The sequence below is a fragment of the Psammomys obesus genome, unplaced genomic scaffold, assembly GCF_907164565.1.
Source record: "Psammomys obesus unplaced genomic scaffold, mPsaObe1.curated_primary_1811, whole genome shotgun sequence".
Classification (NCBI taxonomy): Eukaryota; Metazoa; Chordata; class Mammalia; order Rodentia; family Muridae; genus Psammomys; species Psammomys obesus.
The window spans coordinates 13650566-13670019 of NW_026585895.1; the positions used below are offsets into that span (position 1 = coordinate 13650566).

At 38.6% G+C, this 19454-nt stretch overlaps 1 protein-coding gene across 1 annotated transcript in view; it reads left to right on the forward strand.

Moving 5' to 3' along the window:
- The window catches only part of Tlk1 (tousled like kinase 1), a 107845-nt gene that overhangs the window by 65832 nt on the left and 22559 nt on the right, over window positions 1-19454 (forward strand). Inside the window, exons 6-12 of the mRNA XM_055600238.1 lie at window positions 31-126; window positions 2934-3023; window positions 4167-4259; window positions 8809-8919; window positions 9196-9332; window positions 13362-13550; window positions 16254-16320. Coding sequence (XP_055456213.1) covers window positions 31-126; window positions 2934-3023; window positions 4167-4259; window positions 8809-8919; window positions 9196-9332; window positions 13362-13550; window positions 16254-16320 — 783 coding nt within the window. The remainder of the gene's footprint in view (window positions 1-30; window positions 127-2933; window positions 3024-4166; window positions 4260-8808; window positions 8920-9195; window positions 9333-13361; window positions 13551-16253; window positions 16321-19454) is intronic.

Genomic DNA, 19454 nt, shown 5'->3' on the forward strand with positions numbered 1-19454 from the left:
TGACTGTGCTTTCCTATTTCTTTTTCTCAGTACCAAGGTGGAAATGGCTCGAGTCCAGTAAGAGGCATACCTCCTGCAATCCGTTCTCCACAAAACTCACACTCACATTCCACTCCTTCCTCATCTGTAAGCTTTTACTACTCAAGGTTTTAATGCATTGTCTTTGTCTTAGAGGTTATATATATTGAATAACTTATAATGTATTCTTTTTGTTGATACTGCTTTTGTTTGTTTGTGTTTGAGACAGGGTTTATCTGTGTGGCCTTGGCTTTGTAGACCAGGCTGGCCTTGAACTCACAGAGATCCTCCTGCCTCTGCCTCTTTTGAGTGCTGAGGTTGCAGGTGTGAGCCACTGCGCCTGGCTTGTTGACACTTTAATATAGTCAAATTTGTGCTTTAAAAAGGAGATCACAGGGGCTGGAGAGATGGCTCAGAGGTTAAGAGTATTGGTTGCTCTTCCAGAGGTTCTGAGTTCAATTCCCGGCAACCAAATGATGGCTCACAACCATCTACAATGAGATTTGGTACTCTCTTCTGGCTTGCACACATACATTCAGGCAAAATACTGTATACATAATAAATAAATAAATCTTAAAAAAAAAAAAAGGAGATCACTTCAGTGACAATCGAATCTTCTTTAATGATCTGATTCTTCTGGAACTTTTATTTTTGAAAATGAGTGTCTTAGCCAGGCATTGTGTTGCATGCCTGTTATCCCAGCACTTAAAAGAGAGGAAAATACGAGTAAGATTTCAAGGTCAGGGCTAGAGAGATGTCTTTTTGGTTAAGATAGCACTGTCTGTGGCTGTTCTTTTAGAAGACCCAGATTTGATTCCTCACAAACATCTCTAACTCCAGTACCAGGGCATCTGAAAACACTTTCTGGCTTCTGTAGGCACCAGGCATGCAGAGAGAGAGAGAGAGAGAGAGAGAGAGAGAGAGAGAGATAAAAATTTTAAAAATCAAGAAATTTAGAGTCATAGCTATACAGAGAGTTGGGCTGTCCTGGGCTACTTGGGAGCCTGTCTCAGAATTTTAAGAAGAGAGTTTTTAAGCTGAAGCTTTCCTAGATTAATTGATTGTATGTATCCAAGAAGTGTTATTAAAAAAAAAAAAGCCTGTAGAGCCTGTGGAGTAAGGTAAATACTATAGCATCTCTATATTCAGTTACTAATTTCTGATTTTTAACTTTGTTATTGATTAAATTTAACATGAAAATAATCATGAATCATTTAGAGAAATTCTTTTAATTAATTATTTATTCATATTACATCCTAATTGTAGCCCTTCTCCTTCCCTTTTCACCCTCCTTCTTCCCCCCCACCCCTCGTTTAGGGGAATTCTTAAGAAAAAGTCTGGCTGTTCAGTTCAGCACAGAAAAAAAGATAAAATTAGCTTGTAAAGTTATTTGTTTTTAACATTTTAAGACACAGTTTTTATGTGCATGGTTTTGTATCTTAGATTTTATTTTTCATTAACTTGGAAGTTGGCTATTTTCTTATAATAAAAAATTATAATGTATTTACATCCCAGTTGTAGCTCCCTCCCTCATCTCCTCCCAGTCCCATCCCTCCTCCTCCTCCTCTATCCTCCTCCCCTATTCCTCAAAAAGGGGGAACCCTCCTCCTATACCATCTGACCCCAGCCTATCAAGTCTCATTAGGATTGCCTGCATCCTCTGTAGCCTGGCAAGCCTCCCCCAACCCCTACCACCGCCAGGGGGAAGTGATCAAAGAGCAGGCAACAGAGTCCATGTCAGAGACAGCCCCTACTCCCCTTACTAGGGAACCCACATGCAGACTGACCTACCTATCGGGTACATCTGAACAGGGGTTCTAGGTCCTCTCCATGTGTGGTCCTGGCTTGGTCCATCTGTGGAAGTTGACTATTTAACTAGAACAATAACATTGGCTTTCAGTATTTGAAAACAAATTATTAGTTGGTAAAAACCAGACTTTCTCTTACTTATTTAAGCACCCTTTCATTATTTCCTACATCTTCTATTCATTGTCTGTTAGACTTGCCTAGTTATGTCTTACTCATTTTGTTGCTTGGGATACAGTACATTGCCATTTGGGAAGGAAGGCTTAAGACTCAACTGTGAAAGCGGATGCAGCATTGATGCAGTGTTGCCATCCACTGTTTTCAGATTTAAACCATGAAACTCATTAATGAATATAATTTTAGAGTACTTAAACCATGTATTATGATTCCAGTACTAAAATGTCCGTATTCAGACTTAAGATTCCTTCCTTCCTGCCTTCCTCCCTTCTTCTCTTCCTTCCTCTCTCCTTCCCTCCCTCTTCTCCCCTTCACCCTCCCTTTCTTTCTCTGTTTCTCCCTCATCTTGTTCTCTCTTTCCCTCTCTTCCTTTCTCTCCAACTGTCTCTTCAGGGTCTCTATATGCCTAGCCTGGGAGCTACCTGGGATTATACACATGAGCTAATGTGTTTCAGTGATTTCTTCTTTTAGTCAGGATAATATTTTTAATACTTTTGTTCCAGGCCATACTTTGTTTATTAAAGTACTAAGCTTTTATGGATCTGAGTAATCCCCTTTAGGTCAAGGAATGTAAGGCTGTTCACACTGGCTCTCATACAGGAGATTCTCAAGAATGCTTGTTGAATAAATGATGACTAAGAGTTTTAAAAAGGTATTACAAGATAAATATCTTCAGAAAGCCAGGTGTGGTAGCGCATGCCTTTAAATCCCAGCACTCAGGAGCCAGAGGCAGGCAGATCTCTTGTGAGTTTGGGACCAGCCTGCTCTACATACTAAGTTCCAGGACTGCCAAAACTGTTGTACAGAGAGACACTATTTCAGCACCCCACCCCAGCCCCAAAAAAGAAAAGAAATCTTCAGAAATGTTAAGTAATTGTTGCTAAGTAGAAATGTCTTTTTCCCTGAGGTAGAAATTTTACCATATTTTTCAGGTTCGACCGAATAGTCCTTCTCCTACTGCATTAGCTTTTGGGGACCACCCTGCTGTACAACCAAAGCAGTTATCCTTTAAGATCATTCAGGTAAGTGATAGTTTTACAATTTTACTGTGACAGTTAGGAAACTTCTGACCATGTTTATATTAACAATTAAAATATTTATGGTTTGTTCTGGATAGAATTGTAAAGTAAAATTAAACATAAGAGCTGACTAAACTAAAGCATTTGTAGGTAGGAGGAACTGAAGCATTCATCTTACCATGAGCCTGCAAATGTCTCAGGCAATAAAATAACCAGAGCAGGCACCACATGTCAGTTTTGTTTACTGAACGGCTTTGAACCTGCATCCAAGTATACATGTATAGTGGATATCTTCATGATGTTGCTGTGTTGGTTGTAAGTGAATACCAAAGAAGCCATCTTAGTGTCTATGTTTATACCATTTAGAAAAAAATAACGTCTTGGACATAGTAATTTCATTATTATTACTATTAACATTCAGTTTTATGAATTTTAAACATATCACGCTTTGGGGGGAGGTTTTTATTTTTTGTTTCTGCTTTGCTTTTGGTGCTGAGGATTGAATTTGGGCCCCAGTGCAAGTAATAGGCAGATGCTCAGCCACTAAATTGTACACCTAGTCCTAGTTGTTCCTTCGTTCGTTTGTTCAGTCATTCATTTTACATGCGGCAGTTTCTGACTAATGCCTTTTCAGACTTGAGATTAGAGAGTTGATGTGTTGATTGAGCACCTTTCCTCCACAACTGTATTTCCTTTAGACTTCCTGGGTCACATAAAGTGCTGTTGTGCGTGTATCAAAACTTTCTCTGAGCTGACCGTGGTGCCACGTTCCTTTAATCCCAGCACCCTGGAGGCAGAGGCAGGTGGATCTCTTGAGTTCAAGGCCAGCCTGATCAAAACATATCCATCATATAAATATGAGCAGTTTTTACTTGTCAGGTATAAACAGATTAAAAACTGGTTTTACGAAGATACACTAGAGTAATGTATATGTGAAACATCTGTGTATGCACTTGAATAAATTTTACAAAAAATTTTCAGCATTTACACTTCAGAAGCTTAAAACTACACTAAGATATCTGGGGATGTCTTTTTACATACCACAGACTATTGTTTTTGGTTGTTTGAAATTGGTAAAATATGCCTTCACGTTTATGCTTAATAGTGTATATGATAGAGTTAATAAAATATCTTTCTTTCATTTAGACTGATCTTACAATGCTGAAATTGGCAGCATTAGAAAGTAATAAAAATCAGGACCTGGAAAAAAAGGAAGGTCGGATAGATGATTTGCTCAGGGTAAGTAATATGTCATGGAGAGGAAATTATGCAACTTATTTTGGCAGCAGTGAAACTATTGAGAAAATACTAAATATGACAAAGTGTTCTGTATTTTAAAACTAAACTTTTCTACTACTGAATGGATGTGATTGAAATCCACCTTATGGGCTAGAAAGATGGCTCAACTGTTTGCCTCTGCAATCACCTCCATACCTATATATAGATACACACACTAACTAAAGTACAAACAAATGTTGAAAATACCCACTTTACAGTCAACATACTTTATTAGCTCTATGAGTGTGAATTTAGAAATTGTTGAAGAAATAGAAGTAGGTTTATAAATTTTATTTGATCATCTACCTCCAGACAGATACTCACTTACTGTTAAATAGTTTATTGCTCTCTGCCTGACATTTGATACCACTGAGGAAGGACTTACTACCATAGTCCTGTGAGATTTTTAATGGAACCTTTATTTTAAAAAATAAATTCAGGGATTGGTGAGTTTGCTCAGTGGTGGCTCTGGTGGCACACACCTGTAATGTTAACACCCTGGAAGGCAGAAACAGGCAGATCTCTGTGAGTTCGAAGCCAGCCTGGTTTACAAAGGACAGCCTTTGTAAACCAGTCCAGGACAGCCAAAGCTGCACACAAAGAAACCTTGTCTCAGGAAAAAAAAAAAAAAAAGTTAAACAAAAATAAAGAAATAAATAAAAAGAACACTTGCTGCTTACACAGGACCCTTGGTTTGGGTTCCCAAAATCTACCTGGTAGCTCACAACTCTCTGTAACTTCAGTTCCAAGGGATTTGAAGCACTCTGGCCACCTTGGGCACCTCAAGCATGCGGTACACAGATATATATGCCAGCAATATGTACGTACATATACACACTTACACAGAAAATAAAGCTGTAAGGTATTTGGCAAGTGACTTTGCAAATAAAGGTGCTTGCTATGCAAGCCTGAAGACCTAAGTTTTATCTCTGGAACTTACATAAAGGTGGAAGGAGAGAACTGACTTCACAAAGTTGTGATTTGCACACAAACACCAAGGCAAGGCACGTGCATTCACACACTCATACACATATATTGTGCACATACACAATAAAATCTAAAAACAGACCCCAAAGTATACCTAGAATGTGAGTAAGGCATAAGGCAGGTTTTCTTGTCCTTTGCCACTCATTAGGATCACAGAAGTACTAATGTTGAACTCTACCGTGTGGAGTTCTGATTAAATTGACATGATGTAGCGTGGATGTTGATAATTTTAAAAGCTTCTATCAACTGTTGTGATTTAAACCAGCACTCAGAGCCAGTGGCTTAAAAAATTAATAAAGCCAACATCCATCATGCCATGGTACCTTTGGAACATTGCTGTCACATCCCTTACTGCTGACCACTCTCCTGGCATCAGTCATACATCATCATTCCTCTGTGTTTCTTGTATATGTGTATTTTGTGTGTGTGTGCATGTTCATGTGTGTGCGTGTGTGTCCCCATCTGCTTTGAGATAGGATCTTTCATTGGCCCAAAGCTCAGTAGTTAGACTAGACGAGCTGGCTGCTGCCTGTGTTCTTCCCCAGCACTGGGACTACAAGCCCATACTATGGGTTCTGGGGATCAAACTCAGTTCCTTGGACTTGCAAGCTCTTTAGTGACTTAGCCATCTTCCCAGCCACTGTGTAGACTTTCTTTTTAACACATTCTTACTTGTTAAAATTGTCATATATGGATCCTTTGCGCTTTGTTTTTACTGAACATTATATGTGAGAAACACACCCACACTGGTAAATATAACTAGATGTTACTTTTCATTGCTGTGATAAAATACCTGAGCAAATCAGCCTACAGGAAGATTTATTTTGGCTCATAGTTTTTACAAATTTTAGTCTATGGTCTCTTGGCTTCAGTTTTCTGGGCCCTTGGTAAGATAGGGGCATCATAGTATGAGGACCTGGGGCAAATCAGCACGTACCAGAACAGAGCAGTATTACTTCACAACAGCCAGAAAACAGAAACAGGAGGGTCAGATAACAGACACACATTTCAAATTTAGCTTCCAGTGGCCGTGTACTTCCTTTACCAGCCTGCTGTTAAAGGTTTGCTCGTCTGTAAGTTTATCAAATGGTTAATTCTCGGATGAAGTAAAAGCCCTTTTGATTTCATCATGGCACAAGCTCCCATTAGCTGTCAGCCATCCCTTGAGTGCTTGAGCCTCTGGGGTGATTTTATAGATCCAGCCACCACGCTGCAGTTTGCTTCTCCCTGTTCCTGAACTAAGGCACTAAGGAAGCGTCCTTCAGCTCTGGGCTGAGGCTTTGTCTCTGACTCTTCTAATACAAAGAATTCTGCCAAGCATTTGTCAGTACGTGGCTCCTAGGACAAATGCAGGATTTTGCTGTTGTGAGCATAGGAAACAGGAATAGACAAGAGCACAGGGTGTGGGCATCCTGTACATTATGACACCAGAATTTAATGTAACAACTGTTATTGTGTGCCAGGTCCTCAAATACTCTTCTTCCTGAGGGCTGATGGACAGCTGTAATGTGGTGTCTTGTGATTTTGTTACACATTTCTGTTGACTGGCTGGTGTTCAGCATCTTAAAAAACACTTTTAAAAATAATTAGTAGATATTTGTCTTGTTTTCTGTGAAATAAGTAAAGATATAGGGTCTCATCGTAGCTTAGCTGAGGCTGGCCTTGAATTCCAGATCCCCCTACATCCCAAGTGCTAGAATTAGATAGAGGGGTGTGTGTGTGTTGGTGATCAAACCTAGGACCACACATGCTAGGCAAGTGCTATGCCACTGAACTACCCTCAGCCATTTTTCACTTTTTATTAGACTGGTTCTTTCTTAGTTTTTAGTTTTTAGGTTTTTTGTATGTTGCATTCTTCCACTTTCTGAGATGTCTTTTCATTACATCATGCTGTCTTTTGATGATTAATTTTGTTTTTACATATTAAGTGCCTTAGATTTATACTTTGTATATACTTAATTATCAAATATACAAAAGAACTGATTATAAGATATTCTTCAGGGCTGGAGAGATGGCTCAGAGGTTAAGAGCACTGGCTATTCTTCTAGAGGTCCTGAGTTCAATTCCCAGCAACCACATGGTGGCTCACAACCATCTGTAATGAGATCTGGTGCCCTCCTCTGATATGCAGGCATACATGCAGACAGAATACTGTATACATAATAAATAAAAATAAAATCTTAATATATATATATATATATTCTCCAATGAAGAATAAGACCATATGTTTTAACAGAGCAAGGAGGGATGTATATGGGTGGTTGGAGGAAGAAAGGGGAAGGGAGAAATGTAACTATAATCTCGATTTTTTTTTTAAGTAAAAATAATTTTTTTGATCTTTTGGTATAATTTGGTGATCTCACTAGAATTGGTTTGTGGTATAGTGTGGAACAGGGATTTCTTCCTATATAGCCAGTTATCCACTTGAATTAAAAAGTTAATTCCTATACTTCAGGCTCCACCATTAAATCTTATTTCTAGATGCAGTGCACCTACTTCTGTCCTGGGTCTTGTTTTGTTTTGTGTATTACTAAATCAGCCCTGAAACACTGTTTAGCATTTAGCAGTGTCTTTGTTAGTAACACAATATAAACAGCAGCACTTCACATGAGATAGAAATGTGTTTTGGAAAAGAACAAAAGTGACAGCAACCTAGATATAATTGCTCAACAGTTTCAAGAGACCTTGGCTTCTTTAGCAGTTTGCTTTTTGTCTTTAGTGTATGACTTCCATCTTAAAGATCACCTCTGGGTCCAAAATAAAAATAGTCACAATCACAGTGTCTGTGTTCTAAGCAGAGACCAGGAAAAAGAGAACTACAAAAAGCACAATTCTGTGTGCAGCCTTTTTGAATATTTACTAAATTTACTTTTCTTTTTAAGAGAACCTGGTAACTAGTCTTTTAGCTAGGTACGTATCATTTCAGAATTAAAATTTTATTTCCATTATTATAAAAGAAGGAGATTAGAGTGATTGTAATTACTGTGGCTTTATATTAAGGCTTTTTCTTTGTTTTGTTTTGGTGAGACAGGGTTTTCTTATATAGCCTTGGCTATCCTGGAACTCACTCTGTAGACCAGGTTGGTCTTGAACTCAAGATCCAACTGCCTCTGCCAACCAAGTGCTGGGATTAAACCTGTGTGCCACCACCACCTGGCTATATTAAATCTTGAAATGTAGTGTGAAAGACGAAATTTACATTCCCTCTTAAATGTGTTATACATACAATACATACCACATTTTATTTTTAGCTGAAGTACATTATACTTGTTCGTTTAGAAATAAGGGAACTGAACTTAGATTCAGATTATGTAGCCAAAACTATATACCTTGGAATATACATGTAAATATCTAGAGTGTGTGTATAAATTTTCTGTGTTTTTACTATGTGGTTAAATTAATGTTTAATAGTAAATAACTTTTGGTATTTTTCTTACCTAGATAACTTATTCAAAATGCTAAAACCATTGCTAAGATATTCATACACTGAGTCTAGACCTTTCATTTTCTACTCATGTTGTAGGCCAATTGTGATCTCAGGCGGCAAATAGATGATCAACAAAAATTACTTGAAAAATACAAGGAACGATTAAATAAGTGTATATCAATGAGCAAGAAGCTTCTTATTGAAAAGGTGAGTCATTACCAAATTTCCCTTTTCCCCAGTAGCTTGCTTTGCCTTGCATGCTTTTACAGTTTGAATGAATAGCTTGGTGGTGATGGCACATGCCTTCAATCACTGCACTGGGGAGGCAGAGACAGGTGGATCTCTTGAGTTCAGGGCCAGCCTGGGCTACAGAGTGAGTTCCAGGACACCCAGGGCTACACAGAGAAACCCTGTCTCGAAAATTTTTTCACAAGGCGGGGGGATTTTGAATGAATATAATTGATGATTTTTCCTCATTTTCAGAGTACACAAGAAAAATTGTCAAGCAGAGAGAAGAGTATGCAAGATCGGTTACGCCTTGGGCACTTTACAACAGTTAGACATGGCGCTTCTTTTACAGAACAATGGACAGATGGTTTTGCATTTCAAAATCTTGTGAAGTTAGTAATGGTTACATTTTAAAGTTTTTATTTTTAAATTATGTGTGCATATTTGCGTACTCGTGTGTGTGTGCACATGTGTGTATGTGCGTTATTCTTACTAGAAGAGGAATTTTATGAGGGCCTGTGTTTCCTGGGATTCTTTTTTTTAAACAGGGTTTCTCTGTGTGTAGCTTTTGCTGTCTTGGACTCAATTTGTAGACCAGGCTGGCCTCGAACTCACAAAGATGTGCCTGCCTCTGCCTCTCTAAGTCCTGGGACTACAGGCATGCACTACCATGCCCAGCTCCTGGAATTCTTTTTTTTTCCCCCTTTTTAAATTTTATCTGTCTGTCTGTCTTTCTATCTCAATTTATTCACTTTGTATCCCGCCTGTAGCCCTCTCCATCTCCTCCAAGTTCCACCCATCCTCCCTCTCCTTTCCCAGTGCTTTTCCCTAGTCTCCTGATAGGGGAGGACCTCCTCCCCTTCTCTCTGACCCTAGCCTGTCAGATAGTCTCATCAAGGCTGGCTGCATCATCTTCCTGTGTGGCCTGGTAAGGCTGCAACTCCCAGGGGGAGGTGATCAGGGAGCCTGCCACTGAGTCCATGTCAGAGATGGCCCCTGCTGGAACTCATTTTTAATGAGCCTTGCTGTGTTACTAAAGTTGGCCTTGAATTCCTGAACTTAACTGGTCCTGCATGTTGGGACTGCAGGTACACACCACCGTGTCCACCTTTTTAAAAACTCTTGTCTCCTTACCCTCTCTTAAGTATTAAAAAAATCAGCACTACATGATTTTTTTTGCCTCAGCACAGTACCTCACACTTTAGTTGACCTAAACATACAGCTTTAGGGTTTCAATGGTAAACTTTAAAACAAAGAAATTGTCAGTACTTTTGGTTTTTGTTTTGTTTGTTTGTTTTTAAGTTCATATGGTGATAGGTAAGGGCGTGTTGGCTGTGTGTCTGGGAGTCGAGACCAGATCCTATCTTTTGTTTTTTGCCTTGAAACATTTTAAATACCTAGAGAGTAGGAGTGTCAGTGTCTGCCTAGCTTTCCGGGAGCACAGCCTGTTTCACATAGTATCAAATTAGTGTTACTGTTTCACACACATAATCACAAAGTGGCCTTGTCTTGTCCCCTGGTTTATCAAGTTTTTGCTGGAGACAGCTGTGCTAGGTACTAGCTCATCACAGTGAAAGACAAAATCTCTACAAAGCTAATGAATTTGGGGGTTAGTTCTGTCTGTTAAAAGTTAGAATGTGGTATATGTGATCAGAATTGAGATACTAAGTAACTTGATAACACAGAAATAATATTTAGAAAAAGATAAATTATTGACAGTTAAGATGGACAGATATTCAATAGGGAGAGATATTGTTTATACTTGATAAAATACTGAATGCAAAAGTAGCAGGAAATGGGTTTGAGATGAAAACCATAATTTTTAATATTTTGTGAGCAAGAATCTCTGCTACTAAACTCAACCCTGACTGTCATACAGTTATGTAAATTATTAAGGTATAAATTATTAAGGGCTGGAGACGATAACTCGGTAGTTAAGAGCACTGGCTGCTCTTCCAGAGGACCCAGGTTCAATTTCCAGCACTTACATGGCAGCTCATAACAATCTTTAATTCCAGTCCCAGCATATCAGTGTTCTCTTTTGGCTCCAGCAGGCACCAAGAATGCACATGACACACAGACATACATACAGGCAAAGTACCCATACACATAAAATAAAAATAGTGGAAAAATAATTTAAGAATAAAACATTAATTATGGCAGTAGTTCCATTTTCTCATAGAAATTATTTGCATATTCTGTCACTGATAAGAACTGATTTGAGGACCTGTGCTGTTACACGATGTTTACATTCATTGTTAAAACCCAGAGTGCTTAGAAAATGAGAAGAGAAATGAATAAATGAAAAGTTAGGAACGTGTTAGTGAATAATTTCTGGACCCACTTGTGATCCCTGAATAAGCATTAACTTTTTATTTGCCTCTAGGCTCTTTATGTGTACTCATAGCTGCTTTTCTAAAGTACATTTAAAGTTTAGTTTTAATTGTTTTTGTTTGTGGTTCTGGGGATCTGACTGAACAGCTCACACATACTGGACAAGTGCCCCACTACCGTGCTGTATCCCTGGCCTTCAGGTTGGCTGTTCATTAAGTCAGAGTACAGATTATTCCTTCATCCAGACGGAAACAGGATTAACATCTCATTCTTACTTTGCTAGTTTTGAGATTTTCTATTTTGGTTCTTGATATTTTTCACTCTTATCTTAGCTCTGCTCCCTCACTAAGGCCACAGAAAAAGAATGTGAAGAATGAATACTTCAGCCACAAAGTCAGAGCTGTGGGGTTCCTTTTTGAAGGGTGGACTGGGGCAGACCATTTAGCTTGCTCTGAATCTCAGTAATATGACCATGTAGAACTGCACCATTTTTTCTTGACACGATAGGAGACCTCAAAGGAACATGGTTACTATCAGAATGAACATACTATGTGGTAGGTTTACAGGTTCCTCTGTTGGTATTGGGATGCCCATCAGGGAAAAGCACTAGCACCAAGCCTGATGAGCTGAGTAACATCCCTGCCATCCTGGGGAAGAGCAGAACAGACTGGAAGGCTGTTTTCTGACTTCCCCCTGTGCACACACGCCTCCAACTTTTGTTTTTTTGAGACAGGATTTCCTCTATGTAGCTTTGGTGTCCTGGACTCGTAGACCAGGCTGGCCACTGAACTCACAGAGGTCCTTCCGCCTCTGCCTCTCTGAGTGCTGGGATTAAAGGCGTGCTCAGTTTATCTCCAGCTTTTTGATGCAAATTTTGCTCTGTAACCTAAATTGTTTTAAACTTGCAAAGTCCCACACCTCCTAACACACACTCTAAGATTATAGGTCTATAACCATCCTATAATTCTATGACAGACACAGTGTCTGTTAGTTAGAATTGAGCTTTTTGAAAAATTGTTTTACATTCTTCTAAATTTGTGTTTATTAATGTAAGAGGTAAATTTTTCAAATTTCTGTTCTTTGGGGTGTTTTTGTTTTTTACACTAAGGTGAACTTTTATTTCAAAATGTCAACTGTGCATTCCTATCTTTTTTCACTTGCCGTTTATAAGCTTATTTCCAAATATTAATGCTAAGTGATAAAATGTATACTTAAAACTCTCCCATACTTCATTAAATGGGGCTTGGGTTTTGTTTTGTTTTTAATTCGTTTCTTTAATAGGCTCTTACTGTGTGTACTAGTATGTTTTGAGCATCATGCCAGACAGTAAGGTACAGTAGAGCATGTGTGCACACGGGTTTGTGTATAGAAAAGCACTGTCTGTTTTTATGAAAAGATTAGCCTAACTGAACTCATTCTGATGATGTGTCTGTAGGAATGGCATTTGTTAGTAAGGAAAAGGTGCTGTGAAATTCTTCGTGGCCACACACTTGCTCTTGCCTTGAGGTTTAGGAACAGCTCGTTTAAAGACTGAGTGAAGTGAGACCTGTAGGATGTTGTGCTTCACGAGTGTGGGGCCCAGAGGCCTGGAGGGCTGGCTCTGGTGGTAAGAGCACTTGGCTGCTGCTCAGAGGATCTGAGAGCCAGGGTTTGATTCCCAGCCTGCAGGTGGTGGCTCACAACCTATTTTGCAACTGCCGTTCTAGGGCAACTGATAACCTCATCTGGCCTCTAGGGGCACCAGACACTCTGGTGATGCTCGTAGGTACACACAGGCAGCACACTCAATTGGTTCTGGTGGTGCACACTTTTAATTTCAGCACTCGGGAGGCAGAGGCAGGTAGGTCTCTGTGAGTTCTAGACCAGCCAAGGCTACACAGTAAGATACTGTCTAAACTACAAATAAACAAACCACTCATACACATTAAATGATTAAGTAAATATTTAAAAATTTTAAAAAGAGTGGGACCAAAAGAATACAGACTTATATTATAAAATTGTTTCTTAAGGTGTATTTTTTTTTTCACGTTTTAATTGTGGAAAGTAATGGGAGATTACTATGGCTTTTTTTATTCATTTTTACACAGGCAACAAGAATGGGTGAATCAACAAAGGGAAGATATTGAACGGCAAAGGAAACTTCTAGCCAAACGCAAACCTCCCACAGCTAATAATTCTCAGGCACCTGCTACCAATTCTGAACCCAAACAAAGGAAAACCAAGGCAGTGAACGGAGCGGAGAATGATCCCTTCGTTAGGCCAAACTTACCACAACTGTAAGCCTTTTTAAATTTCTTGCATACATTGTTAGCAGTGAGCAGGAGTGCTAATGATGTTATTCATAATTAATACTGCAAAACCAAAAATAGTCAGGAATGATGTTAATTGAAAAGGTATCTCTGACATAAATCTCCAAGTCTGAATTTTTAAGTGGAGAGTGGGTTCTACCCCTCTTGTGTATGGGACTCAGTTGGCTGTATCAGTCTAATGTTCAAATTAATGTACCTTTTAAGTACTGTTGGTGTTGTTTATTTTCTGAACCTATAAACCCAGTTCACAGGTAGTTAACAGATATTTGTTCCTTTTCTGCTTTCTGATTTTTCTGTGTCAATTATTCTTTGTAATTCAACAGACAGAGATGCTTAAAATAGTTACATGTTTATAGAAAATTTGGTAAGTTGTCCAAAAATGTATGTGAGTGAAGATGCATTGTTGTTTCCTCTGTTTAAAGACAGTGCTTGGACTCTAACCCTGCCATGTCAGGACTTCTGAAAGCAGTGTGCAAAACAAAGTGCTCATTACATTACAAACATCAGTTCCACTCAGCCACACACTTGCTCTTGTCTTGAGGTTTAGGAACAGCTCGTTTAAAGACTGTGTGAAATGAGACCTGTAGGATATTGTGCTTCACCAGTGTGGGGCCCAGAGGCCTCCTCCACATGCATATTGTCTTGTGTTTTCACACTAGTTTCCCCCATTCTCTTCTATGCTAGTCATTCATCTTCATCTTCCCTTTCTCTCCCCTCTATTCCATTTTTGTTGCGTTCTTTGGTTTCCTCTTTATTGCCCTATGTTGACTGGCTGATCTTTAACTTCTGGGCTCAGGTGGACCTCTTGCTTCAGGCTTCCAAAAATCTTGACACTACATGTACAGACCACCATGCCCAGCTTCTCCAAAATCTATCTCAAGGGACCTGGAGAGATGGCTCAGCGGTTAAGAGTATTGCCTGCACTTCTGAGTTCAATTCCCAGCAATCACTTGGTAGCTCACTACCATCTATATTGGGATCCAGTGCCCTCTTCTGGCATGCAGGTGCACATGCAGATAACATTCATATGCATAAAAATAAATAATTTTTTAAAAATCCTTAAAAAATTCATCTCAAAATCACTTCTTCGAGTCATTCCTAATTTTCTTCTACAATTAGTACACTAAACTGTTAGCTTAAAAAAAAATAAAAAACAAGCAGGGGCTGGCATGAACTCAGTAGCAGGCTCTTTGATCACCTCTGGGGGTGGGGGTGGGGGTGGGGGGGAGGGCGCACAGCCTTGCCAGGCCACGGAGGAAGGCAATGCAGCCAGTCCTGATGAGAGCTGATGGGCTAGGGTCAGCTAGAAGGGGAAGAGGTCCTCCCCTATCAGTGGACTAGGGGAGGGGCATGGGAGAGAAGAGGGAGGGTGGGTGCGACTGGGGGGGGGGCACAGCCGGGATACAGAGTGAATAAATTGTAATAAATAATAAATTAAAAAAAAAAAACAGTAAGGACCTATTAGCAACAGAGTAGCTATCTTAAAAGCTTTGGCTTTTAACTATCCCTAAAGACTAGTCCTTTCATTGTCTGAAGATGTGGTCCTTTAACTGTTCTGTAGACACCTAGACTTTCAACTCTGCCCCTATAAACACCTGCCCCTTTAAGTTCTGCAGCAGAATTTTTTATAGTTCTTCACATAAAAATCTTTTTTGTTTTGTTTTCCCCCTGAGACAGGGTTTCTCTGTGTAGCCTTAGCTGTCCTGAACCCACTTTGTAGACCAGGCTGGCCTCAAACTCAGATCCACCTGCCTCTGCATCTACAAATGCTAGGATTACAGGCACGTGCAACCATGCCTGACTCACATAAAAGTCATTAACCTCCGGATTTAAATTTATTCCTAGATCTTCTCTTTGGCTTCTGTTGAATGCTGTTGAAATTGTTAGTCCCCTGTGGCTGTTTGTTTCTAGAAACAAGCATGTGTAGAAACTGTGACTTATATTTGTTGTCTCATACCTTAGAGCATTGCAGAATTTATTTAATGGGCTTTTATCCTTGTGCTTTTCTTTGTTTTTTTGTTTGTTTTTAATATGTAGAATCATGTCATCTGTGAAAATATTTTTAGTTCTTTCTGTACGGTTAGGATACAAATTCTAGTCTCCAGGTCCCTTCCTGATCTGGCTTCCACTTGATAGTCTTCTTTTTCTTCCTTTTACATACTAACAATATTCTAAGAATCTTTGCACTTGCTGTAACCAGTGTCTGAGATGCCCTCCCTACGTAGACTTCTCCCCATGGCTAATAACCAGAGCAAATTAAATAGTCATTATCATGCCATCTTTTGATTTTTCTTCGTAGTACATGCTATTTAAAAATTTTCCCATTGAATTGTTTCTTTTTCTACCTTTTTTTATCCTTACTGCTGATTGTAAGCTCAAAACAGAATATAAGAAGAAACTGTCTTCCTTTCTATACATATGTCCTTAGATTTCATAGCATCACTTGATTAATGACACCTATTGTATAGTGGTTAGTTAATTACTCCAGCCCAAAATGTTAAATCTACGCTGAAGAGTATCTTAAAGGGGTTTTGTGACTTCTGTATTTTACGCTTTAGTTTATCAGTATTTCAACTTAAGTATTTTTTTTTAATCATGTTTTCTTGGTTTTTAATTTTAAAAAGTACTAAGCATTAATCTCAATATAAAATTAAATTTCACTTTTGACAGGCTGACTCTGGCAGAATATCATGAACAAGAGGAAATTTTCAAGCTTAGACTAGGACATCTCAAAAAGGTACGTTGCAGCCCATGATGCTTTTCTAGTTTGTTACCAAGACTGTGGAGAATTGAATTCATTTCTTTGACTTAATTCTTAATTCATTCAATAGTAATTTTTAAATGTTTTTATTAAAATATATGAATAGGAAATTTTATAACCAGTTGATTCAGTATGAAGTGATAAAACTGAGAAAAATGGTTGCTATGTGTTAAGTTTTTGTTTTTGTATCACTTTACACTTGTTTATAAGTTTTGAAACTATAAATCTGTTGTTTTTATAGCTCTAATTTTGATGCAGCTCATTTCCAAATACTAGTAGAGATTTTTTTTTTCCTTCAAAATGAAGTTTTGAACAGACTGAAAATTTTCTTCCATTCAGCCTTTTATTTTACTTATTACATATCAGTTGTTTGACTTTTTAAATAGGATGACGTATAGATACAATTGAACTAAGTGAAGATAGTGTCTGTGAAGTCATCTCTGGGAGTTGGGTGGGCCGGACCCGTGGTAGAGGCAGCTGCTGGTGAACTACATACTCAGCCCTGTTTGACACGTTACCTGTATGCCACTTGGTTAGAGCATGCAGAAAACTCAGAAAGCATCAGCCTAAACTATGAATCAGTGAGTCCCAAAATGATTTATGTTGGCCCTCTTTTGTTTCCCTGATGTCCTTCTACTCTGTTGTGATGGTTCAGTTTCCCCATGTTCTTTGAGATAAATAGACAGCTGCAGTCTGTTCTCCAAAGCAGACAGAACTGCAGATAGAATTGTAGCAATAGTACAACCATTAATGAACTGTGAGGTACAGCTGAGTCACAAGTATTTTTATGTCCATCTACGCTGTTTTGATAAAAGGAGGAATGTTTGATGCCTCATATAAAAATTCACCAAGGGCAAGTAAAATAGATCAGCAGGTAAAGGTGCCTGGAAACCCAAGGTCTGCATGATGGGAGAAGCAGAATGATTCCATCCACCTGTCCTTTGACCTCCACACTTGTGCTGTGGCATGTATGGTTTATGCACAAAGGAACACAGAACTAAAAATAAAATTCCATAAGCATTTTATTTAATGCCTTAGTTGAAACATAGGAAGTTTAGTATGTGTTTTTTGGTGAGCCCTTGATAATAAAGGGATACCGTGTGTGTGGTTGCTTATTCTGTGGCTGAGGAAATGCTTAGTCACAGTGCTGTTGAGGCTGTGTGTTAATACTTAGACTACTGGTGAGTGAATGCTGCTGTGCTACTGAAGGTGCACTTAGAGCTTTGTCTGGAAGTCACTGGTCACACATGTGGTGGCACATTTAAATTACCCTTCCTCATGACATTTTCTATCTGCCTTATTCAGCTAAAACTAAAACTTTATAGCAGTTAAAGTCAACATTACTGTATGTGGGTTGTTGTTGCTTAATAAACTTTTGAAAGCATTCAGGTTTGCATTTTGGCAGTAGATTTTTGAGTTTAAAGTTTTCTTGGTACTTTGAAAATATTTACTGTCTATGACCAATGCTTTATTTTCTCAAGTAAAATCTACCTTCATGTCTCATTACTACCATAATAATTTTCTGTGCATTTTCCCAATTTATATATCAAATTTGCTGAATCTTAGATTTCTAGCATCTTCTATTCAACCAATTCCCAACATGACCCCCACCCCCTTATTTCTCTTCAATGAAGTATTTTGGGAGAAAGTGTCAATTCACAGTACTGAAAGACTTAAGTACTTACAGCTTTTTTCTTAGGGACTGTTTTGGGTGAGAAGAATGATAGTGTTTATAAAGGCAGTTGCTGGCAATTCATAGAGATACTAAAACTGAGCAAGTAATGTCACCTTAGAGAGCAACTAAATAGGAGCTGCCTGTTTAAAACTGGGTATTTATGCTTTAGTTATTCCATTAGAAATAAGCACGAACTTGATTTGTATTAAAAATAGGTTCCTAAGCACAGCTAGAAAGTAGGTCATTCTGGTGTGTGTGTGTGTGTGAGAGAGAGAGAGAGAGACAGACAGAGACAGAGACAGATAGAGTGTGTGAAACCAAGAAACAGAGACTCAACATACAAAGGGTGGTCTTGGTTCAAGATAAAATTTTGTTTTATTGGTTCCCAAGCTCCTGGATTTGGTGCTGGTAGAGCAAAACCTCAGTTGTGAATATATAGCTTCTGCCATAGGCTGGGCTGCTCTGGTAGTGAGTACTTGATGTTTGTGGGACCTACTAACTAAATAGCAGATCAGATAAGGGTGTAGATTTGGAGCCGGGCATGTTAGAGTAGCAAAGGTCTCTCTCGGATCCTTCCTCCTGCTGCCCTTCTCTTTTCTTCCTCTCTCTCCCAGAAATAAACTCTTAACGTAAAGTAGAATTATTATATTAGCCATAAATTATAAGCATATTTCTTGTTAAGGAATCCAACACCATAAGAATTTAGAATAGAAAGGGCATTTTAAGTGTAAAATTGATACTCTGTGATGTAGTTCATAATTTGTTCATATGCATTTCATATTTAATGGTAATTAAAGAGGTAAACAATATAGAGAAGCTTATTTATTATTAATTGAATCATGTTCAGTTTATAGCTATGCAACTCTGGAGTCTTAGAAAATAAAATTCTAAAGTATGATAAAGTCAATAGGAACCTTTAAAAGTATGTGGCTTAAAGTGAATAAATCAAATTTGCCACCAAAACTTAATCAAAAACTTTACTTAAGTGCCAGGTATTGTCTTCTAGGATTATGAAGGTCACTCTGTATTATCTCACGGTATATCAAGAATTCTTAAGCCAGGCACAGTGGCACACTCCTGTATCCCTAGAACATAGGCAGCTGCAGTGGGAGGAGTCACCAAGCACCCTCTACACAGTGAGGGTGTGTAGACCCACTTGTGTCTCAAAAAACAAAACAACCCCTCCTCCAGAAAAAAAGCCAGAATGCTGTGTATGAGGCCTGGGTTCCAGCCTCAGTACTGTGCACAAAAGGTTTTTAAATATTTATGATAAGAATTGAGTTTTCAGGAGTCTATGCAATCATTGCTCTCATGTTCATGTGTGGTTTATTTTACTCTGTCTGATGCAGGCATGATTCTCAGGCCTCAATGGAATTACACATACTGTGTTCTTTCTTTCTTTCTTTCTTTCTTTCTTTCTTTCTTTCTTTCTTTC